Source organism: Phodopus roborovskii, unplaced genomic scaffold (assembly GCF_943737965.1).
Source record: "Phodopus roborovskii unplaced genomic scaffold, PHOROB, whole genome shotgun sequence".
Lineage (NCBI taxonomy): Eukaryota > Metazoa > Chordata > Mammalia > Rodentia > Cricetidae > Phodopus > Phodopus roborovskii.
Genome location: NW_026126480.1, coordinates 9,461,498 through 9,480,046, shown reverse-complemented (window position 1 = coordinate 9,480,046; position 18,549 = coordinate 9,461,498). Strand labels below are relative to the sequence as shown.

At 40.6% G+C, this 18,549-nt stretch overlaps 1 protein-coding gene across 1 annotated transcript in view; it reads right to left on the bottom strand.

Moving 5' to 3' along the window:
• Window positions 1-18,549, bottom strand: part of Ints4 (integrator complex subunit 4) — a 69,200-nt gene that overhangs the window by 8,484 nt on the left and 42,167 nt on the right. The window contains exons 14-21 of the mRNA XM_051192270.1: window positions 17,646-17,779; window positions 16,309-16,466; window positions 9,148-9,241; window positions 6,575-6,655; window positions 5,689-5,819; window positions 5,272-5,331; window positions 715-874; window positions 320-463 (exon numbers count right to left, since the gene is read on the bottom strand). Of these exons, the coding sequence (XP_051048227.1) occupies window positions 320-463; window positions 715-874; window positions 5,272-5,331; window positions 5,689-5,819; window positions 6,575-6,655; window positions 9,148-9,241; window positions 16,309-16,466; window positions 17,646-17,779 (962 nt within the window). The remainder of the gene's footprint in view (window positions 1-319; window positions 464-714; window positions 875-5,271; window positions 5,332-5,688; window positions 5,820-6,574; window positions 6,656-9,147; window positions 9,242-16,308; window positions 16,467-17,645; window positions 17,780-18,549) is intronic.

Here is an 18,549-nt window from a genome sequence, read left to right as displayed (position 1 = left end):
CCTTCACCACATCTCTCATGTGACTCTAACTTAACGACACAAACAGAGAGGATCCTGTCACTTTGTAAAGCCTTCCTGGATACTGAGGGCATACATTTCATGCTAATGCCTATTATTCCTATTTTCAGGTGTAGGACCCAAGGTTTTGAGTTTAATTTGATCGACAGTAGAGTTGGGCTCCAAGGTCAAGCTCTTGCTATGGTGCATCTTTTGTATCTTTTTAGTTTTGGTCCCTCAAGTAGATAACAAAAGTACCGAAGTTAAATGTGTCAACACACTGTCAGTGTAAGAATCCCACAGGAGCCCAGTCCTAACACACCTGGACCTTAACACTGTTCTGAGGGTCTTGCACATGTTCCAGGGTTGCATCCACATCCAAGGCTACCACCAATCCAGATGTAAACCGCAAAGGGTTGTCTGACTCGCCTGCAGGCTCAATGATGGTGGCTGAAGCTTTGTGGATCTGTAAACAAGAATGTATGCTGATTTTTCGGACAATGAGATAGCTCAGTAGGGATGGTCCCTGCTATTATGGCTGATAACTCCCACATGCACATGTCCCCTAGCATCCCTCTCCTCCCCCATAAATACATGTAATGAAAACAATAAGAGGCAGGACCTGAACTCACTTGCTCCCCTGATCAAAGAAGCTCACTGCAGTAAATGGTTTTAAATGTCAGGACAGATTTGGCATAGGGGCACATGGACTCTGACCTGCTCTGGAAGTGGGAGATGTAGGAAGGTACTCTGCCGCAGCATTGTCTGTAGAATTTTGATCACTTCTACAGGTTTAGATGCCATGAGTCGGGGCATAAGATCAAGAAGTTTGTCCACAAAGCTGTCTTGAAGGTGGGGCAAATCAGCGATGAAACACCTGCATGAACACACAGAAGCAACTGACCATCCACTCACTCACCAGTCAAGTTAAGCCCATACTTCTGCCAAGCACTGAAGCAGGAAGAGGACTGAAATGGGAAGAGCTTGAGGATCATGCCTGAAATTGACAGGGACACAGATCGGTTTGCCGCAGCAACATGATCAGCTAAGAGCCACAGCTGAGATGGAAGATAGCATTGCAGGCATGAGGACCTGAATCTAACCCCAGAGTCCATGAAAAAAGCTGGGAACAGTAGCACAAGCCTGTGTCCCAGCACTGGGAAGGCAGAGATAAGAGGATCCCTGGGACTTATTGGCCAGCCCATCAAGTTCATTGGCAAACTTCAGGTTTAGTGAGTGCCCTCTGCTTCAATAAATAGTATTTGATGAAAACACTTTATATCCGGCACATACAAAACATGTACACACACACACACACACACACACACACACACACACACACACACACACACACACAGGAAGTTGGTTTTTTGTTTTTCATAAGAGTCTGTTTCACTAGATATGGTGGCTCATACCTATTATTTCAGAATTTGGGAGGCTGAAGCAGAAGGATAATTTCAAGTTCAAGAATAGTCTGGGCTACAATTAGAAATTTTGTTAATAAATAACCATGAATGCCAGGCATATACCTGAGATTTTACATGACTGTATAATCATTCCACTAAGATTATCATTTTCTTTTTATAGATTTGTTAATTAATTGGGAAAAATTTTTTTAGGAGAACCCATCAAGCACCTGGTACTATTATAGGTCTGGGGACATAATAACAAGCAAGAGAATAGACCTGGGTTTTCTGTAGGGGATTGAGCCCCGAGTCTTACCCATGGAATGAAAATGCTCCCACTGAGCTATAACCCCAGCCTTGGTGGCTTGTTACTGTTTTTGTTGTGATTTGAGACAGAGTCTCACAATCCTCCTGCCTTGGCCTTTCAACTGCTGAGATTATAGTGTATGTCTTCCATCAAGTGTGAAAGAACTAGATTGTTTAAGATTTATTCTTGACAGATTATGGTGGTGCATACCTTTACTCCTACCACTCAGGAGGCAGAAGCAGACAGATATCTCTAAGTTTTAGACTGTAGTCTACATAGAATGTTTGGTGCCAGTCACATTTACATGGTGAATGGGAAGAAAGACTTATCTTAACATTTACATTTTATTTTTTAAGTGTATGGGTGTTTTGCACACCATGTCTATATTTGGTCTGTGGAGGACAGAAGGAGGTGTCAGATCCCTTGGGACTGGAGTTAGAGACATTGTGATGTGCCATTTTTGGATCTGGGAATTGGGTCCAGGTCCAATGAAAGGGTAGCCAATGCTCTTAACCACTAAGCCATCTCTCCAGCCTGAATTTATTTAATTTCATGTATGTGAGTGTCTATATGCATGTGCATTATTTGCATGCCTGGTGCTGGGGGAGGCCAAGAGAAGGTATCAGATCCCCTGCAACTAGAGTTATAAGCAGTTGTGATGTGGGTGCTGGGAATCAACCCCAGGTTCTCTGAAAGAGCAGTAATTGCTTTTAACTGCTTAGCTATCCCTCCAACCCTGAAAAGAACTGTTTTTAAAAAGCTTACATGGAAGCAATAGAACACTGAGTTGTTACTCATACCCAGCTTGAAGTCATTCTACAGTACTTAGCTTTGTAGAAGGGTATGGTCATGCCCCTCCCTCCACAGTAAAGAGGCAACATCTATCTACTCAGGACCTTAGAGACTGAATTAAAGATAATATGCAGCTCTAATTAATAAGTAAGGAACACTGACTCAGAGGTGAAGTATCAGACTGCAACTCAACCATAGAGAATGTAAAAAAAATCATAAAAACCTCAGGTTTGGGGGCTGGAGAGATGGCTCTTATAGAGGAGCCAGGTTCAGTTCCCAGATCATAACTATCTATATCTTCAGTTGCACAGATTCAACACCTTCTCCTGGCCTCCTCAGGCACCCATGTGGTATACACACCTACACTGAGACATATACACATAAAGTAAATACATCTTTTAAAAGGTCAGGGTTAGTCAACCTCATGAAGGAAGGAGCAATGATGGAAGAAACAAATTTACATGCACTATTGTGGCAGTTTGAACAAGAATGCCCTCCCAAATATTGTCTATAAATGTTTGTTTTCATTTAAATGGACTTTGTTATATAAAATAAATTTAAAAAAATTAAAACAAAACAAAACAAAACAAAAACAAGAATGCCCTCACAGGCTCATCTGTTTGGATACTTAGAACCCAGTTAGTGAAAACTTTTTGGAATGAATTAGGAAGAATGGCCTTGTTGGAGGAGGTGTGTCCCTGGGCAGGACTCTGAGGTTTGAAAAGATTCATGCCAGTTTTGAGTTAGCTCTCTCTGTCTTGTGATTGTGTCTCAAGATGTGAGAACTAAGGTAATGCTCCAACACTATGCCTGCTTGTTTCTATGCTACCTGACCTAAAAAAAACTGTCGACACAAACCAAGTTTGGTTTCACTACTTTAACTTCACTACTCTACTTCATTAAGCCCTCTCCTCATTTACTGCATGTTTTAAACAATTTATTTCACATAAAACTCTAGGGAACTTTTTCCAGAGTTTCTCTGTGTAGCCCTGGCTGTCCTGGAACCCACTCTGCACATCAGGCTATCCTGGAACTCAGAGACCAGCCTGCCTCTGCCTCCTGAGTGCTGGGATTAAAGGCTTGCATACAGTACTACTGCCAGGCTCTGAGGAAATATTTTAAAGTGCACAAGAACCTGAGTTCCATCCCCTAGAACCCAAGTAAAAAGGTTGGGAGCAGCAGTAAACCCCTATAATCCTGGTACTGAGTAGGTTAAACCAGGAGGATCCCTGGAGCTTATTGGCCAGCTGGTGTACAGAAATCAATGCCACCCAGGTCCAATGTGAGACTATTTCAGAAAATAAGGTGGACAGTGACTGAGGAACAACACACACACACACACACACACACACACACACACACACAGAGGCAGACACAATAAATAGATTAATTAATTAAAAAGGGGGGGCTTATTATTTTGCCCAAGCTGGTCTTGAAATAATAGGCTCGTGATTTTTCTGCCTCAGCAACCAGATTAGATGGGATTACAGAGATATGCCATGGTGCCTATCTTGAAACATATTTATTACACATATTTATTCTGTTATTTAAAAATATTTATATATATCTTTAATTATATGTGTGCATGTTTCTGTGCATGGCTATGTGCACGTGAGTGCAGATGCTGGCAGCAGCAGGAAGAGAGCATCAAAACCCCTAGAACTGGAGTTATAGTGATTGTGAGGCCCTCAATATAGGTGTTGGGAACCAAACTCAATTTCACTAAAAGAACAGCAACCGCTCTTAACTGCTCAACCATCTCTCCAACCCCCACATATTTCTCTCTCTCTCTCTTACTCTCTCTCTACCTCTCTCTCTTTCTCCCTCCTTCTGACCCTCCCTCTCTCGACAGGGACACACTATGTGCAGCCTGGAACTCACTATGTTGATCAGACTAGCCTCAAATAAATTCCATGTGCCTCTATCTCCATAGTGCTGGTATTAACCATATGTGGTGTCACCACATATGGTTTGATTATTAAGCTACAGAATTAAACTACAGTGGGTGTGGTGCATTCCAATAATCCTAGCACCTGGGAGATACAGGCAGGAGGATAAGGAGTTCAACACCACCTTTAGCTATGCAGCAAGTTCAAGGATTACCAGACTACATAAAACCTTGCTTCAAAAAGGCAAAGGACAATACCAGGTACACGGTACACACATGTAACCCTACTATTAAGGAGGCTGAGGCAGGAGGATCAATAATTCAAGACAAGTCTGGGCAATACAGTGAGATTTTATCTCAAGCAAAAACAAAAGAATTAACGAACAATTTGTTGTTTGTGGAGAAATATTCAAATTTTAAAATAACTAGGAAAAAACCTGGCAAGTTATAATTTTTCATCAGTTAGTTCATGCATTTCCTTCACACACAGCTAAGTGCTGGATCCAAATGGCCCCTGATACTTTTACTATTTAATTGTATGTTTACTTTTGAAGTTCTAGATTCAGGAAAGTTTATATATCATTAAAGAAAATATCATGTTAGAGCACACTGATAACAGGTGACAGAAAAGACATGCAATCTCGTTTGATGTATGTTAGATTACTTTCTACATAAACAAGATTAAAAAAAAAAAGTCGTAAGAGTTACAAATACTTGCTGGGTGGTGGTGGTCCATGGCTTTAATCCCAGCACTGGGGAGGCAAGGGAGTCGAATCTCTATGAGTTTGAGTCCAGCCTGGTCTACAGAGTGAGTTCCAGGATAGCCAGGGCTATTAATAGAGAAACCCTATCTCAAAAACAAAAAAGAGTTAGATTCTTACCTCTGAAAAAAATCCACTTCTTGCAAAAATTTTTCACACATTCCAAACAAGGGGTCAACTCTGCATAAAAAAAGCAAAGTGTAAGAAACTTGTGACTCTGTGAATAAAGGAGTGAGGACAAGAAGTCCCAGAAACCTGAGCTTCTGTGAGAGGACAGTGACTACATTAAACTGTAAAACTGAGTTCTTAAGACAACAGACACAAGCAAAGACAATGATCTATGTTCAGTTAGAAAGGTCAGACATGGGTCTAATCTGACTTAAGCATGAACTTTAGAGTATCTGAAAATGAAATAAGCGATTGCATACTTCTTAGCTGACCTTCCTACATCTTATTCATCATTAGCCTTAGACAGTGAATGTATCTATTGGTGTCTTCAGGAAAAGGCCACCTATTCTGTCCAGCATGGCATCTTACCCTCGAGTAGTTCGTGCAGTTACTATAAGTTGCAGAGCTTTGGCCTGAAGCCTCATGTGGTGTATGATCACCACCTGCTTATTCTCCACACCGCTGTACATGAACTCCATTTTGTAGGTTTCTTCCATGATCTATAAGGATGATTAACAAGCAGGAAAATTTCATGCAAGGGAAGATCAGTCTTTTTGAAGAGTGTGGCTCCTGGTAAACTCACCACATTGCAGTGGGTGGCCCTACACCCAGGAGTATGTAGGCAGCACAAAGTGGACTCAGCAGGTCATTTTTTTTTTTTTTTTAAAGAAGACACAAAATTGGGAGGTAGAGGTGGAGGTATATTTGGGAAAGTTATGAAGAGGAATATAGATGAATATAAAAATATACTGTATGAAAGTATCAAAGAATTAAAAATATTAAAATATTTAATATATAAAATATTAAAACAACCTCAAAATTAACTTATATGCATTTTTAGATAAAAGATTCACAACTATATTTTCTAGGTTTTAATATATTTAAAGCACACACTAATAATATGAATTGTGTGTGGTATGTGAGAGTGTGGGTACTTTATGTGAGTTCCAGGGACTGAATTCAGGTCATCAGGCCTACAGAACCTGCAGAACCTCCACTGGCCCACAAACTGGCACAAGAGAATCTCAGAAATCATGCACTTCAACTACCATACTTTATAGGAGAGAAAACTCTAAGAGAGTCAGATAACTTGCTCAATTTATCACCTAGTAATGTGGAGGAAGCCTGAGACCAGAACCCTAGTCCTGACTTTAAAGCCCTGAAATCACAGAAGCCAGGAGACACGACCATAGGAAGGCCTCTGGACTGCACAATTCCTAGACATGCAACCTCTCAGGAGTCTCCATATGCTTACCTGTTTTGCTGCTGCTGAGGCTAAATCACTCTGCTTTAGATATAAGGGGGCGGCCACATTCCACAGCTTTTCCTGCAAAGCCTACTCAGGCAAACGAGAGAAGAGTTTGTGTCACAAAACTGACAACACATGACCTTTGGGTTTTTGCTTTGCTCTGAGAATTTATCATGCTCAGGGCTTCCTCTCCGATACGTGTACTATTTAAGCAAAAAAAGTCTTACCTCTAGAGAGGTACAATAGCTGGTGCTCAGATGAGTGCTTAGAAACAGGAGGCATAAAACCCTCACCAGAACTGGTAGGCAAATCAACTGCCTGAACTCTGGGCCTTGTTCACAGAGTCACTGAATTAACCTGCACAATCTAAACTGTCCTGTTTTGCAACTGAGGTTTTTTGCTCCCATATTCGGTGTCCTTTGATACACCCTATCATTTACTAACATGCAAAACTCCAAATCAGGCAGTTTGTTTGAATTCTTCTTTCTCTCAGCTTTTTTTTACAGTCAAAAGTCTCACCAACAGCCACAGATTTTAGTATTCACCCCTCTCTTCACCTATCCATGTCTGGGACCCAATGTTATCTATTTCTGCTGTGTAGCATTATTTTCAGGGAATTTCTTCTTCTTTCACTTTCCTGTTCTTTTCTTCAAAAAGGGTGTCCCTATGTATGTAGCCTTCAAACTCATGATCCTCTTGTCTCAGCTTCTGTAGTGCCAAAATTACAATCAGGCACCATCATACCCAGCTTTCAAGGACTTTATGACAGTATAGTAAATGACATTATAGAAAATCTAGACTAACCCTGTCTAAACATAATGCAAATCGCAGGCTTATAAGAAAAAAATTGGTGAATTAAATTTTTGGGTTGTTTATTTTGACATGGTATCATTCTATAGTCCAAGCTGGCTTCTAACTTGACAATATTCCTGCCTCAGACTCCTGAGTACTGGGATTGCAGATGTAAACTACCATGCCCAGCTAAGTGAAAATAATGTTTAAAATATAGTCTGCTTAGGGCAGATGTGTAGTGCACACCTTTCCCAGTTCAGGAGACAGAGGCAGATGGATCTCTGTGAATTTGAGGCCAGCCTGCTTTACGAAGAGAGAATTCCAGGATAGCCAGGGCTACACAGGGAAACCCTATCTCAAAAACACTAACAAAAAAACCAAACAAAGAAAGAAAACAGTATAAAAGTTTATATAAACCTGTGGCCAATCCCATTAAATGAAACACTTAATAATCCCCAGTATCCTTTGTTTTAGAAACAGGTTTTATGTGGCCATGGCTGTTGCCTTGAAACTCCTAATCCACCTGTTCCTAACCTGTCTATCCAAATGTGGGATTATAGTGTACATGTTTACATAGTGCTAAGATCAACCCAGGGCCTTGGGAATGCCCTGGGTATTTTACCAACTAAGCTATATAGCCTTTGCCCCAATCTTTAGGATTCTAAACTTAAAATCTACTCTAATTTGTTGTTTTGTTTTTCAGGACAGTGTTTCTCTGTGCAGCCCTGGATGACCTGGAACTCACTCTGTAGATCAAGCTGGCCTCAAACTTAGAGATCCACCTACCTGTGTCACTCCAGTGCTGGGATTAAAGGAACGCATAACCCCATGCATCACCACACCTGGCCTTCTAATTTGAGAAGGATGAAAGAATTCTCCTAAATTTAAAAAAATTCCTGTATGTGCTGGCTAATTTTATGTCAATTTGACACAAGTTAGAGTCATCTGAGAGGAGGAAACCTTGAGAAAATGCCTCCATAACACTGGGGTGTAGGCAAGTCTTTCTTTCCTTCCTTCCTCTCTTTCTTTCTAAGATGTATTAACTTATTTGCTATGTATGCCTGAAGGCCAGAAAAGGGCACCAGATCTCATTATAGATGGTTGTGAGCCATCATGTAGTTGCTGGGAATTGAACCCAGGTCCTCTGGAAGAGAAGTCAGTGCTCTTAACCTCTGAGCCATCTCTCCAGACCAAGAATTTTTGTTTTGTTTTGTTTTTGTTTTTGAAGACGAGTTTTCCTGTGTAGCACTGGCTGTCTTGGAACTCAGAGATCTGCTGTTTCCCACTCTCTCTGTAGGCCAAGTTGGCCTTGAAATCATGGAGATCCATCTGCCGAGTGCTGGGATTAAAGCACGCACCACCACCACCAGGTTCTGTTGGGAGATGTCATTCTGTACATATTCCATTTTCTTAATTAGTTATATATGAGGGAGAGCCCAGCCCATTGTGGGTGGGGCCATCCCTGGGCTGGTGGCTCGCTGCCCTCTTTCAGTTCCTGTCCTGACTTCCTTCTATGATGAACAGTGATATGCGAGTATAAGCCAAACAAACCCTTTCCTCCTCATTATGTTTCATCACAGCAAGGGAAAGCCTAACTAAGATAGTGTATGAGTTAACATTTATTTAAATAGGGACAAAAATAATATCACTGTAGAGCATGTGATTCTCCCATTGCTGGATGGTTTCACAGAACAATAGCTTTTCCACTTAGGGTCTCAAACACTGCTGAATCAACTCAAGTTCACTCTTAGCACCAAAATTCATAACCACACTGGATCCAAGCAAACCTTAATAAGGAGCAGTTGACACTGAAGATAAGTGGCAGAGAAGTCAGCTACTCCTGCCAATTCTGACTGAAGTTCTCCAAGTCTTTGCAGATCTCTATAGTAAAAACAAAACCAGAAAACAAACAATACACACACAGAAAAAAAAAAAAAAAAAATCAGACAGAGCAGAAGGATAAAGCCTCAAGTAATTTAAAGATCAGGTCACAACTTTGTAACCAATTTATAGCCAGTCCAAGTAACAAATGACAACACCAATGCTGGGGTGGTTATAATGAAATTGGGCTATGCTTTTTGTGCTTTTAACCTCTGAGCCATCTCCCTCAGCCCCTATTTTAAATTTTTAAAAGCAGTTTAAGCTGATACACTCATTTGTAAAATATGACTACTGTCATAAAGCTGTATTTTTTCATCAAAGGTTTTATGCTGGGAAATAGTCCTTAAGGAAATAGTCAACAGAAATGATTTATATTCCATAATATTCATCACTATGTGAATTACTATAGTAAAAACTCAGTGACAAACTAAAGATCTATGACAGAAGTACTGACAAGTATATTTTGGTATATGCAATAAAATATTATAGCTACTATAAAATAATTTGATACTGTGGTGGTGCATGCCTTTAATCCCAGCATTTGGAAGACAGGCAAAGGCAGACAGAACTCTATAGGTCTGAGATCTGCCTGATCTACATAGCAAGCCCTAGGATAGCCATAGAGAGATTCTGTCTCAAAAACCAAAACAAAACAAAAATTGATAATAAAGTATATGACCTCAACTATGTAAGAACTATACATTAAGAGAGGGCCAGAGAGATGGCTGAGGAGGTTAAAGGCACTTATCACCAAGTATGTCTATCTGAGTTGGATCCCTAGAACCTACATGGTAGAGGATAGAACCAACTCCCAAAAGTTATCCTTGGACTACCACATATACAATATATATACTATATATATATATATATAGTATATATATGTAAAATATTTTCAGAGTTCTATGGGCAAAAATATTATACAGGAGGACAGTTGGCTCATTGCTCTCGCAGAGGATCCAAGTTTGGTTCCCAGCACCCACATGGTAGTTCACAACCATCCTTAGTTGCAGTTCAAGGGATCCAACAACCTCTTGTAACCTCCAAAAGGCACCAGACACAATAGTAGTGCACATACTCACATGCAAGCAAAACACACATGTTAGATAAAATCTAAAAAAAAAAAAATCATGCATTCATACTCGGCCATGGTCTACTTCATTAGTAATTGATCTGATTTTGTTCCTCAAACCCATCTCTAGGTAATAAGTAGAACCCAACTAAGCCAACTACTACATCTCATCCTCTAGCAGCCAGAGGGCAAGATGTCTTCCTCTGTTGCTCCACTTTGTTTGAGACAGGCTCTCTCACAGTAGCAGGAGCTCACCAATTTACAAGTCTCTGGGATCCTCCTGTCTTTGCTTCCAGGAGTTAGGATTACAGGCACGAACTACCACTCACCCCTTCCCCTTTTCTTTTAATTTTTTTTTTTTTTTTTTTTAATGCTAGAGATTCAAACTCAGGTTCTGCAGAGAAAGAAGTTTACCTACTAAGTCATCTCCCTAGCTATCTTTTTTGCCCCTGCCCCCTTTGGTTTTTCAAGATAGAGTTTCCTCTGTGTAAAAGCCCTGGCTGTCCTGGAACTCGATCTGTGGACCAGGATAGCTTCAAATTCACAGAGAACTGCCTACCTCTGCCTCCCAGGTACTGGGATTAAAGGCATGCACTACTGCCACCTGGTGCCTTGTTATTGTTCACTGGCAACATAAAAATACTGCTCTATATAAAAACAGTAACTGTAGGAAAGCTGAGAGTTTGGATCACTTGAGAAGCTATTTCAGGCATAGCAGACTTTTTGCAGGCTGGACAAAACTGTCCATTGAACTAGCCCCTCTCGTTAACCTCATGCTCAGTGGGCAACATCATGATGATTAATGCTGCTTCCTAGAGACCTTGCTACTAGGAAGGCGATGCCCACAACTAAGCACAGAGCAATTTACAGCGGTGATTGAAGAAATGAGTGTCTATGGATAACACCATCTCATGTGTTTGAGTGGCCTGGTCCATCTTGAGGTCAATCACATAAAAGGAAAGACCCTGAGATATCCATGTCTATGAAGTAGGATTTTGGTGTCCAGCTAGTCTATGCAAGTCACTTCTCCAATGTGCCTCTTCCAAGAGAAGTTCAGAACCATTCTACTTCTGAAGCAATTACTGTCAGCAAGACTCTGCCCTCGGTTACTATTAAAAGAACACTGCCAACCTGACCATACACTGAATGCCTGCATGTCTTATGTTAGTCTACTGCCCCTGCAGTGTAACAATGGTTCTCAGTTTCACAGAAAGAGAAACAACCCAAACCAATTAGCCAGGAGAAACCTCCACTACTGTACAGGCAAAAGCGGAAACTTGCTAGCCACAGGCAAAATGTTCTGTGTCCCAGTATTTCCACTATGCACTGTTTTTTTGCCCACAATTCTCAGGAAGCCACATTCTAGACATCCATCAGAAGATTGTAAACTCTTTAAAGCAAAAGGTACAAAGAGTACCTTGCATGTGCAACTGTGCCGTTGCTAGGTATTTTTTTTATTTGAGTTCATCTAATGTTCACAACATGAATTGTAGTTAATCTGTTTCATTGAGCATGAAACCAAAAACTAACAGTATGTGGTTTGCTCAAGGTCACGAAAAGAGGACACAAACTAGGTCTGTCTGAGATTAAAACTCTTTTCTTTTGACCATTACCATATAATACTCCATTTATTTACTTGCTATTATTTTAAATTTATGAAATATATCAAATACTAATGAGACAAAACAAACCAAAACCCAGCTATATTGAACCATATTTCTACAATGTGATCTGGCAGGGCAAAAATGCCCCTCTCAGAAACACACATTAGCAATCCTTGGTCCATAAGCCAATAAACATCATTTTAAAATATTCAAGCTAAGCAGGGCATAGTGGTGTACACCTTTAATCCCACCCCCTGGAGGAAGAGGTAGATGCAAAATCTCTACGAATTTGCGGCCAGTCTGGTCTACACAGCAAACTCTAGAATAATCAGGGCTACATAACAGAGATCTTGTCTCAAAAACAAAATACTCTGGATGTGCAGATCAAATGTTTATGGCTACACTTTCCTTTCAAGCTCTTCAATGCTCAAACATCAAAGTTACTGTAGGTCCCTTTTTAATTTGAGCCACTCCCTTGGATTTCACATCTCATTATGCTAGATACTTTAACTCCAGACAAACCGATAACCAGATAGGAAGCTAGAAAGACCTGTGTTTTAGTTCAAGACTCTATTCCTAGTCAGTGAAAAACTCTTTTCCCTCCTTCACTTGATTAACTTCTACTCATTCTTCAGGTTATCACTTAGACCAGTTGTTCTTAACTTTCCTGATGCTGAGACCCTTTAATACAGTTCCTCATGTTGTGGTGACTCCCAACCATTGAATTATTATTATTTTTTGTTATTTCATAACTCTAATTTTGCTACTCTTATGAATAGTAATGCAAATATGTGTTTTCTGAGGTCTTAGGCAACCCCTGTGAAAGGATCATTTAACCCCCAAAGGGGTTATGACCCACACACAGGTTGAGAACTGCTTAGACCATTCAAGGAAGGATTGGGTGAATCTTCCTTTCTTCTAGAGACCCTGCTTATCTACTTTAGTAAGTGTTGTTCTTTTGCTACAACTTTTGCCTAAGAAATAAAAACACGAGACTCAGCGCCCACGTGGAGTTTATTGAGGGGAGAGAAAGGGGGTAGCTGGTGGCCAAAAGAAAGCAGGGGAAAGAGAAAGAGAGAAAGAGCAGAGAGAAAGAGCAAGAGAGAGGGGGAGGGCAAGAGAGAGGGGCCAGAGAGAGAGGGGGGCGCCCTTGGCACGCTTGCATTAAAAGGGGCGTTGCACATGGGTAACTGAGTCCTCTGGCAGCCAGATAAAGCCTGACGGAGGGATGACATGGCCATGAGCATTCCGCCCATCATTGGGGGCGGGGGTCAGCAGGCTGCTGATTCCTAACAGTAAGTAAAGCAAAACTCTATATTTTCTGTTTATCCAACTAACTCTCATCAAACTAAGAGCCCTTACAATAGGGACTATTTGTTTACCACTATGCCTCTTCTATATTGGCCTAGAGATTGCTATAAAGACCAGGCTGGCTTAAGACTCAGAAAGATCCTTCTGCCTTTACCTCCTGTATACTGGGATTAAAGGTGTACTGGCCACCACACCCAGGTGAGGCCATTCTTCAACTCAACAGAAATAAGTGCTATAAAGCTCCAAGAAGCACAGGTATTCAGCGGGCATTTGGTAGCAGCTCATAATTAAAGAGAACAGGCCTTTACAAGTCATCAGCCTGTATATGCAGATATAAAGTTTGGCACCAAAATTGCAAAAAATGATGACATTCTTGCTTAAGCCATCACAACTATTGTTTATAACAAGCATTTCTGAGTCCCTATAAGATATTCCAGACACAGTGGTGAAGGCAAAGTAGCAATGTAAAGCTCAATAAAATAAAATAAAATTTCCCTGAGCTCTTACTGAACTATGTCAGAATTTCCATAGATTTCTAAATGGTTGCTGAATGAGAATAAAGGTCAATGACTATGATAGTAAAGCTTGTTTTACATAAATTTTAAAATATGTGGCCCTAGCTGGGCAGTGGTGGCACACGCCTTTAGTCCCAGCACTTGGGAGGCAAAGGCAGGCAGATCTCTGTGAGTTTGAGACCAGCCTGGTCTACAAGAGCTAGTTCCAGGACAGCCTCTAAAGCCACAGAGAAACCCTGTCTGGACAAACCAAAAAAAAAAAAAAAAAAAAAAAAAAAAGTGACCCTGGTTTTATTCAGAGACTATTTTGTATAAAACTCCAACTAACACTTTTAACAACTATAAAAATAGTAATTTGGGGGGAGCTGGAGAGATGGCGTAGAGGTTAAAAGCACTGGATGTTATTCCCAGCATCCACATAGTGATTCACAACCATGGATAATGAGATCTGGTGCCCTCTTCTGGCCTGCAAGTATACATGCAGGCAGAACAGTGTATATGTAATCAATAAATAAATTTTTTAAAAACAGCAATTTTTGAAGCTGGGTGTGGTGGTGCACGCTTTTAATCCTAGTACTTGGAAGGCAGAGGCAGGGGGATCTCTGTGAGTTCAAGGTCAGCCTAGTCTAAATATTAAGTTCTATGACAGCTAGGACTTTGCAGAAAGACTCAAAAAAAAAAAAAAAAATTAACTTTTGAAGAAATTTAGGAATCACCTTTTTTTATTTAAATATATGTGTTTATACATGTGTGTATCGGCCAGCAGACCATCCACCTCCTTTGAGACAGAGTCAACACTGAGACTGCATGCACATACTCAGTTCTGGGCACTGAGTTCAGGTCCTATTGTAAGCACTTAAACAACTGTGCCATCTCCAGAAGTCCAAACCTGAGGGATCATCTGATCTAATCGCTACTTGACACAGGAATTCCTTTCACTACTGCATAATCTTCAAAATGAACTTTAGAGTCAGACAAAGCTACATTCAAATCCGGTCCTGACACATCTAGCAAATTGCATCACACTGGTAATGTTTGTAGAGCAGAGTGGGTCTTCAGTAGCTAGTGTTCTATTGCTTTCCCCATAGGTTTTCCCATTGTCTTGGTTTCTCTCCTGGGAATGCACTCAAGCCAGAAACATAATGCACAGGGCTAGCCATAGCACTAGAACAGTAGTCTGGGCAGCCCAAAGCTTATGAGGACTACTGCCAGATGACCTGAGTTCTCTCTCTCTCTCTCTCTCATACACACACACACACACACACACACACACACACACACACATTCACACACACATGTAAAATAAAACACCAGCTCATGAAGAGAACTCAAACCAGCAGGAGTTTACCGAAAACCTTCCAACAGCATCACAGTTAAATACTAAGTTGACCTGTTTTTTACACATTCTGCATTTGCTTTAGTGCCAATAGGCTAAAACTGTAAGGGACAAGCCCTAAATGCTTAATTAGATGGGAATGAGTCAGGAATCAGAGTTTATTTTCCTGGGCTCAGGGCCAGCAGCCTCTTTTAGTGGCCTCCAAAACAAAACACTATCATAAAAAAAGAAAGAAAGAAAGAAAGAAAAAAAAAAATTGCTGAGGCCCACTTCACAAGAGCTTCCAAGAGCAGTGGACCTTGGCTCCTAATCATGAATGGTTCACAGTGTACAAAAAGGTCAGCAAACTTTCTGTACATGGCTGGTCAGACTGTAAGTACTTTTGATGATATGGGTCATGTGGTCTGGCAGAGCATTTAGGATATTCCCCAGCACCTTCCCAATAGAACCATTATTACCCACACACTAGTCACCTAGAATAAAGGTTACCGATCCAGGCTCCCTAATGCTAGAAATTACCACATGACTTATATTCTAGTCAACATTCTAGTCAAACTGACAGCACCTTTTGGGACCCATCTTTCAAAATAAGTGAAGTAGAATGAAGCCCTTGTCTTGCCCTTTCCTTTTTCTCACAGGCAAAAGTAGACTAGAAAGAAGGATAGTGGATTGTCAGGCAAGGAGAAGACAGACATACAGACAGAGAAGAAAAGTGAGATTGGACCATAATGATCTCAGCCCCTCAGGTCTAAGGATGGTGAAACTGCTGTCTTATTGAGCCACCGCTCCTCTGCTTTTCTGTCACTCATCTAACAGGGCAGAAAAGTTTAAAATATCTTTGGAACTATTTTTTCTTTCTTTCTTTTTTATTTGTTTTGTTTTGTTTTGAGACAGGGTTTCTCTGTATAATAGCTCTGACTGTCCTAGAACTTGCCCTGTAGACCAGGCTAGCCTTGAACTCACAGAGAGCCACCTGCCTCTGCCTCCCAAGTGCTGGGATTAAAGGTCTAACTATTTCTATTCATTCTACTCTTTGACTCATGAACACAAACAGCATTAAAAAATAATAAACTACTATAATCTAATCCAAGTATAAATAAAATCCCAAAACTCAAAAGTAAAGGGCAATATCACAAAGAGAAGCTGAATAACTAACAATTGGAATTCAAAGTAATCAGGCTGAGCATGACAGAAATGCTAGCTGTCAGAGGAGGCAGACAAAGCTTGCTTACCTGATGGTGAATTCCAGCAGCTCCTGGGCCCCCTGAGGGTCTAGGTTCTGAACATTATACACTCTGTCAAGGCTCTGCTGCAGGAACTGCTGGGAAGGATCTTCATGAGGGGTGATGTTAGAGGAAACAGCTGATGACACTAGTTTTCTCCCTGGTAACTAAAAATCAGTGGAACAACACTATCAGCAAATTCTGTGGTGCAGTTTATGGTATGGTCTCTCTCTCTCTATCTCCTTTCTCTCTCTCTCTTTCTCTCTCTCTCTCTCTCTCTCTCTCTCTCTCACACACACACACAGAGAGAGAGAGAGAGAGAGAGACTGAGTTGATGGAGGGGGGCAGCAGGAGGGGAGGAACACAAGGCAAAAGGCTAGAAAGGCAGGCACAAATATAAATGAGAATGCTAACCTAGCCTACCCAATACCATAGTAGGAAAAGAGGGAATTGAATCATATTTCTGTTGCTGAGTTTAGGAAGAGAACTAAAAGTTAATCTGTATGTATTTTATATTTATTTTTAAGACCGGTGTTTCGTTTCATGTGAGTGTGATGATTTATTCCCAAGTAAGTTTATGAAACATACTCATACTATAAAATGTTTTATCAGGGTAATTGTAATTCCTGTTACAATTAGAACTTCTTTGATAGAAGAAGTTATTATTTAAGAAAGAGATGGGAGGCCAGTGTGATGGCTCAGCAAGTAAAGAAACTGACCATCAAGCCTGGGGGCTTGTGTTTGCCCCTGAGAAGATATGGTAGAAGAGAGACAACTTCCAAAACATGTCTTTTGACACAATACTACACAATCATGTAGTGGAGAAAACTGAATGCCAGTAATCTCTCCAAATGCATGATACAGTACATGTACCTCCTCCACACACATACCCAAATAAATGTAAAAAAAAAAAAAAAAAAAATCACAAGTTTACCCTTTGTCTAAAATATAATCAATTATTAAATACTCACTTTTTCTTGCCTAACATTATTTAACTAAAATTTCAGGAACACTAATATAAAGTGATAGAGGGAATCCTTAATAATATATTCAGCTGAGAGAGACAGAGAAGTGAGGGAGGGAGGGAGGGAGGAAGTGAGGGAGAGAGGAACATGGTAGGAGGCTATGAACACAGAAGAAAAGTACCGGAAGTCAAGCAGAGGATTGAAAGTTCAAGCCAAGCCTAGACTATAGAGATCTTCTCTCAAAAAAATGTTTAAATCACAGAAAAAAGCCCAAGATAAAAAGAGAAAGGGTACATGGATGAATTTTCATAGACTATATAGTCTGCTATTTAACAACCATAGGGTACCAAAAATCAACAAACCAAAATATTTTCAACATACCCTCAAGGCAGGAACAAGATGAGAAAGACTGTCTCGGAGGTAGGCATAGTGCCTGAAGGTATGATCTGAGAAGAGCGCTGGCATTGTTGGACAGGTTTTAGCAGCATTGAAGATAAGAACTAAAACTGCAATGTCTGATACATAGTTGGGTTAAGTGAACTTGGAATATAAAAGGTTAAGGTTTGCCATACATAATCTGTCACCTCACTTCCCATATCTAAAGTTCCCACCCATTAAGAAACCACAATTTCCCAGTCATCAAAACCATGCAAATTCAGGGCTGGAGATACAGCCCAGTTGGTAGAGTGCTAGCCCAACAGGCAAGAAGCCCTGGGTTCAGTCTTCAGAACTACAGAACATATGGGGGCATGCCTGCAATCTCCAGTAATACAGGCACCGGGAGGTGGAGGCAAAAGGATCAGGAAGCTGAGTTCATATATGTCAGGTTCAAAGACAAAGTGGGCTATCTAATACCCTGTCTGAACAAATAAATACAATTCCAATACACTGTGAATGAAAATAGAATTAAGGGAGAATGCAATGGTCTCCTTGAATTTACTAGTTTTGAGTTTCTTTATGTTTTAATAACCATCCCTAAAACTCATGGTGGATCTGGATCTGCATATGAAGCAAAAGGAACTTAGGGAGAGTGAGGATGCACTGGTGTAAACACATTCTCACTGGTAGAAAACAATCCAATCCATACACGAGAAAATCAAAGCCCACTGATCTTGAACTAGAAATATGGTGAGCATGTGGCCCCAGCTCAGAGTAGGGCCTCCCTCAGGTTGCAGGTCAAATGAAGCATGCCTCAAGACACAGCAGAGTATACAGGCTTTAAGATCAGCCATTTCAAGCTTTAATGGCAATGCTATGAGTTGTTTCTTTGTCATGTTACAGGAGG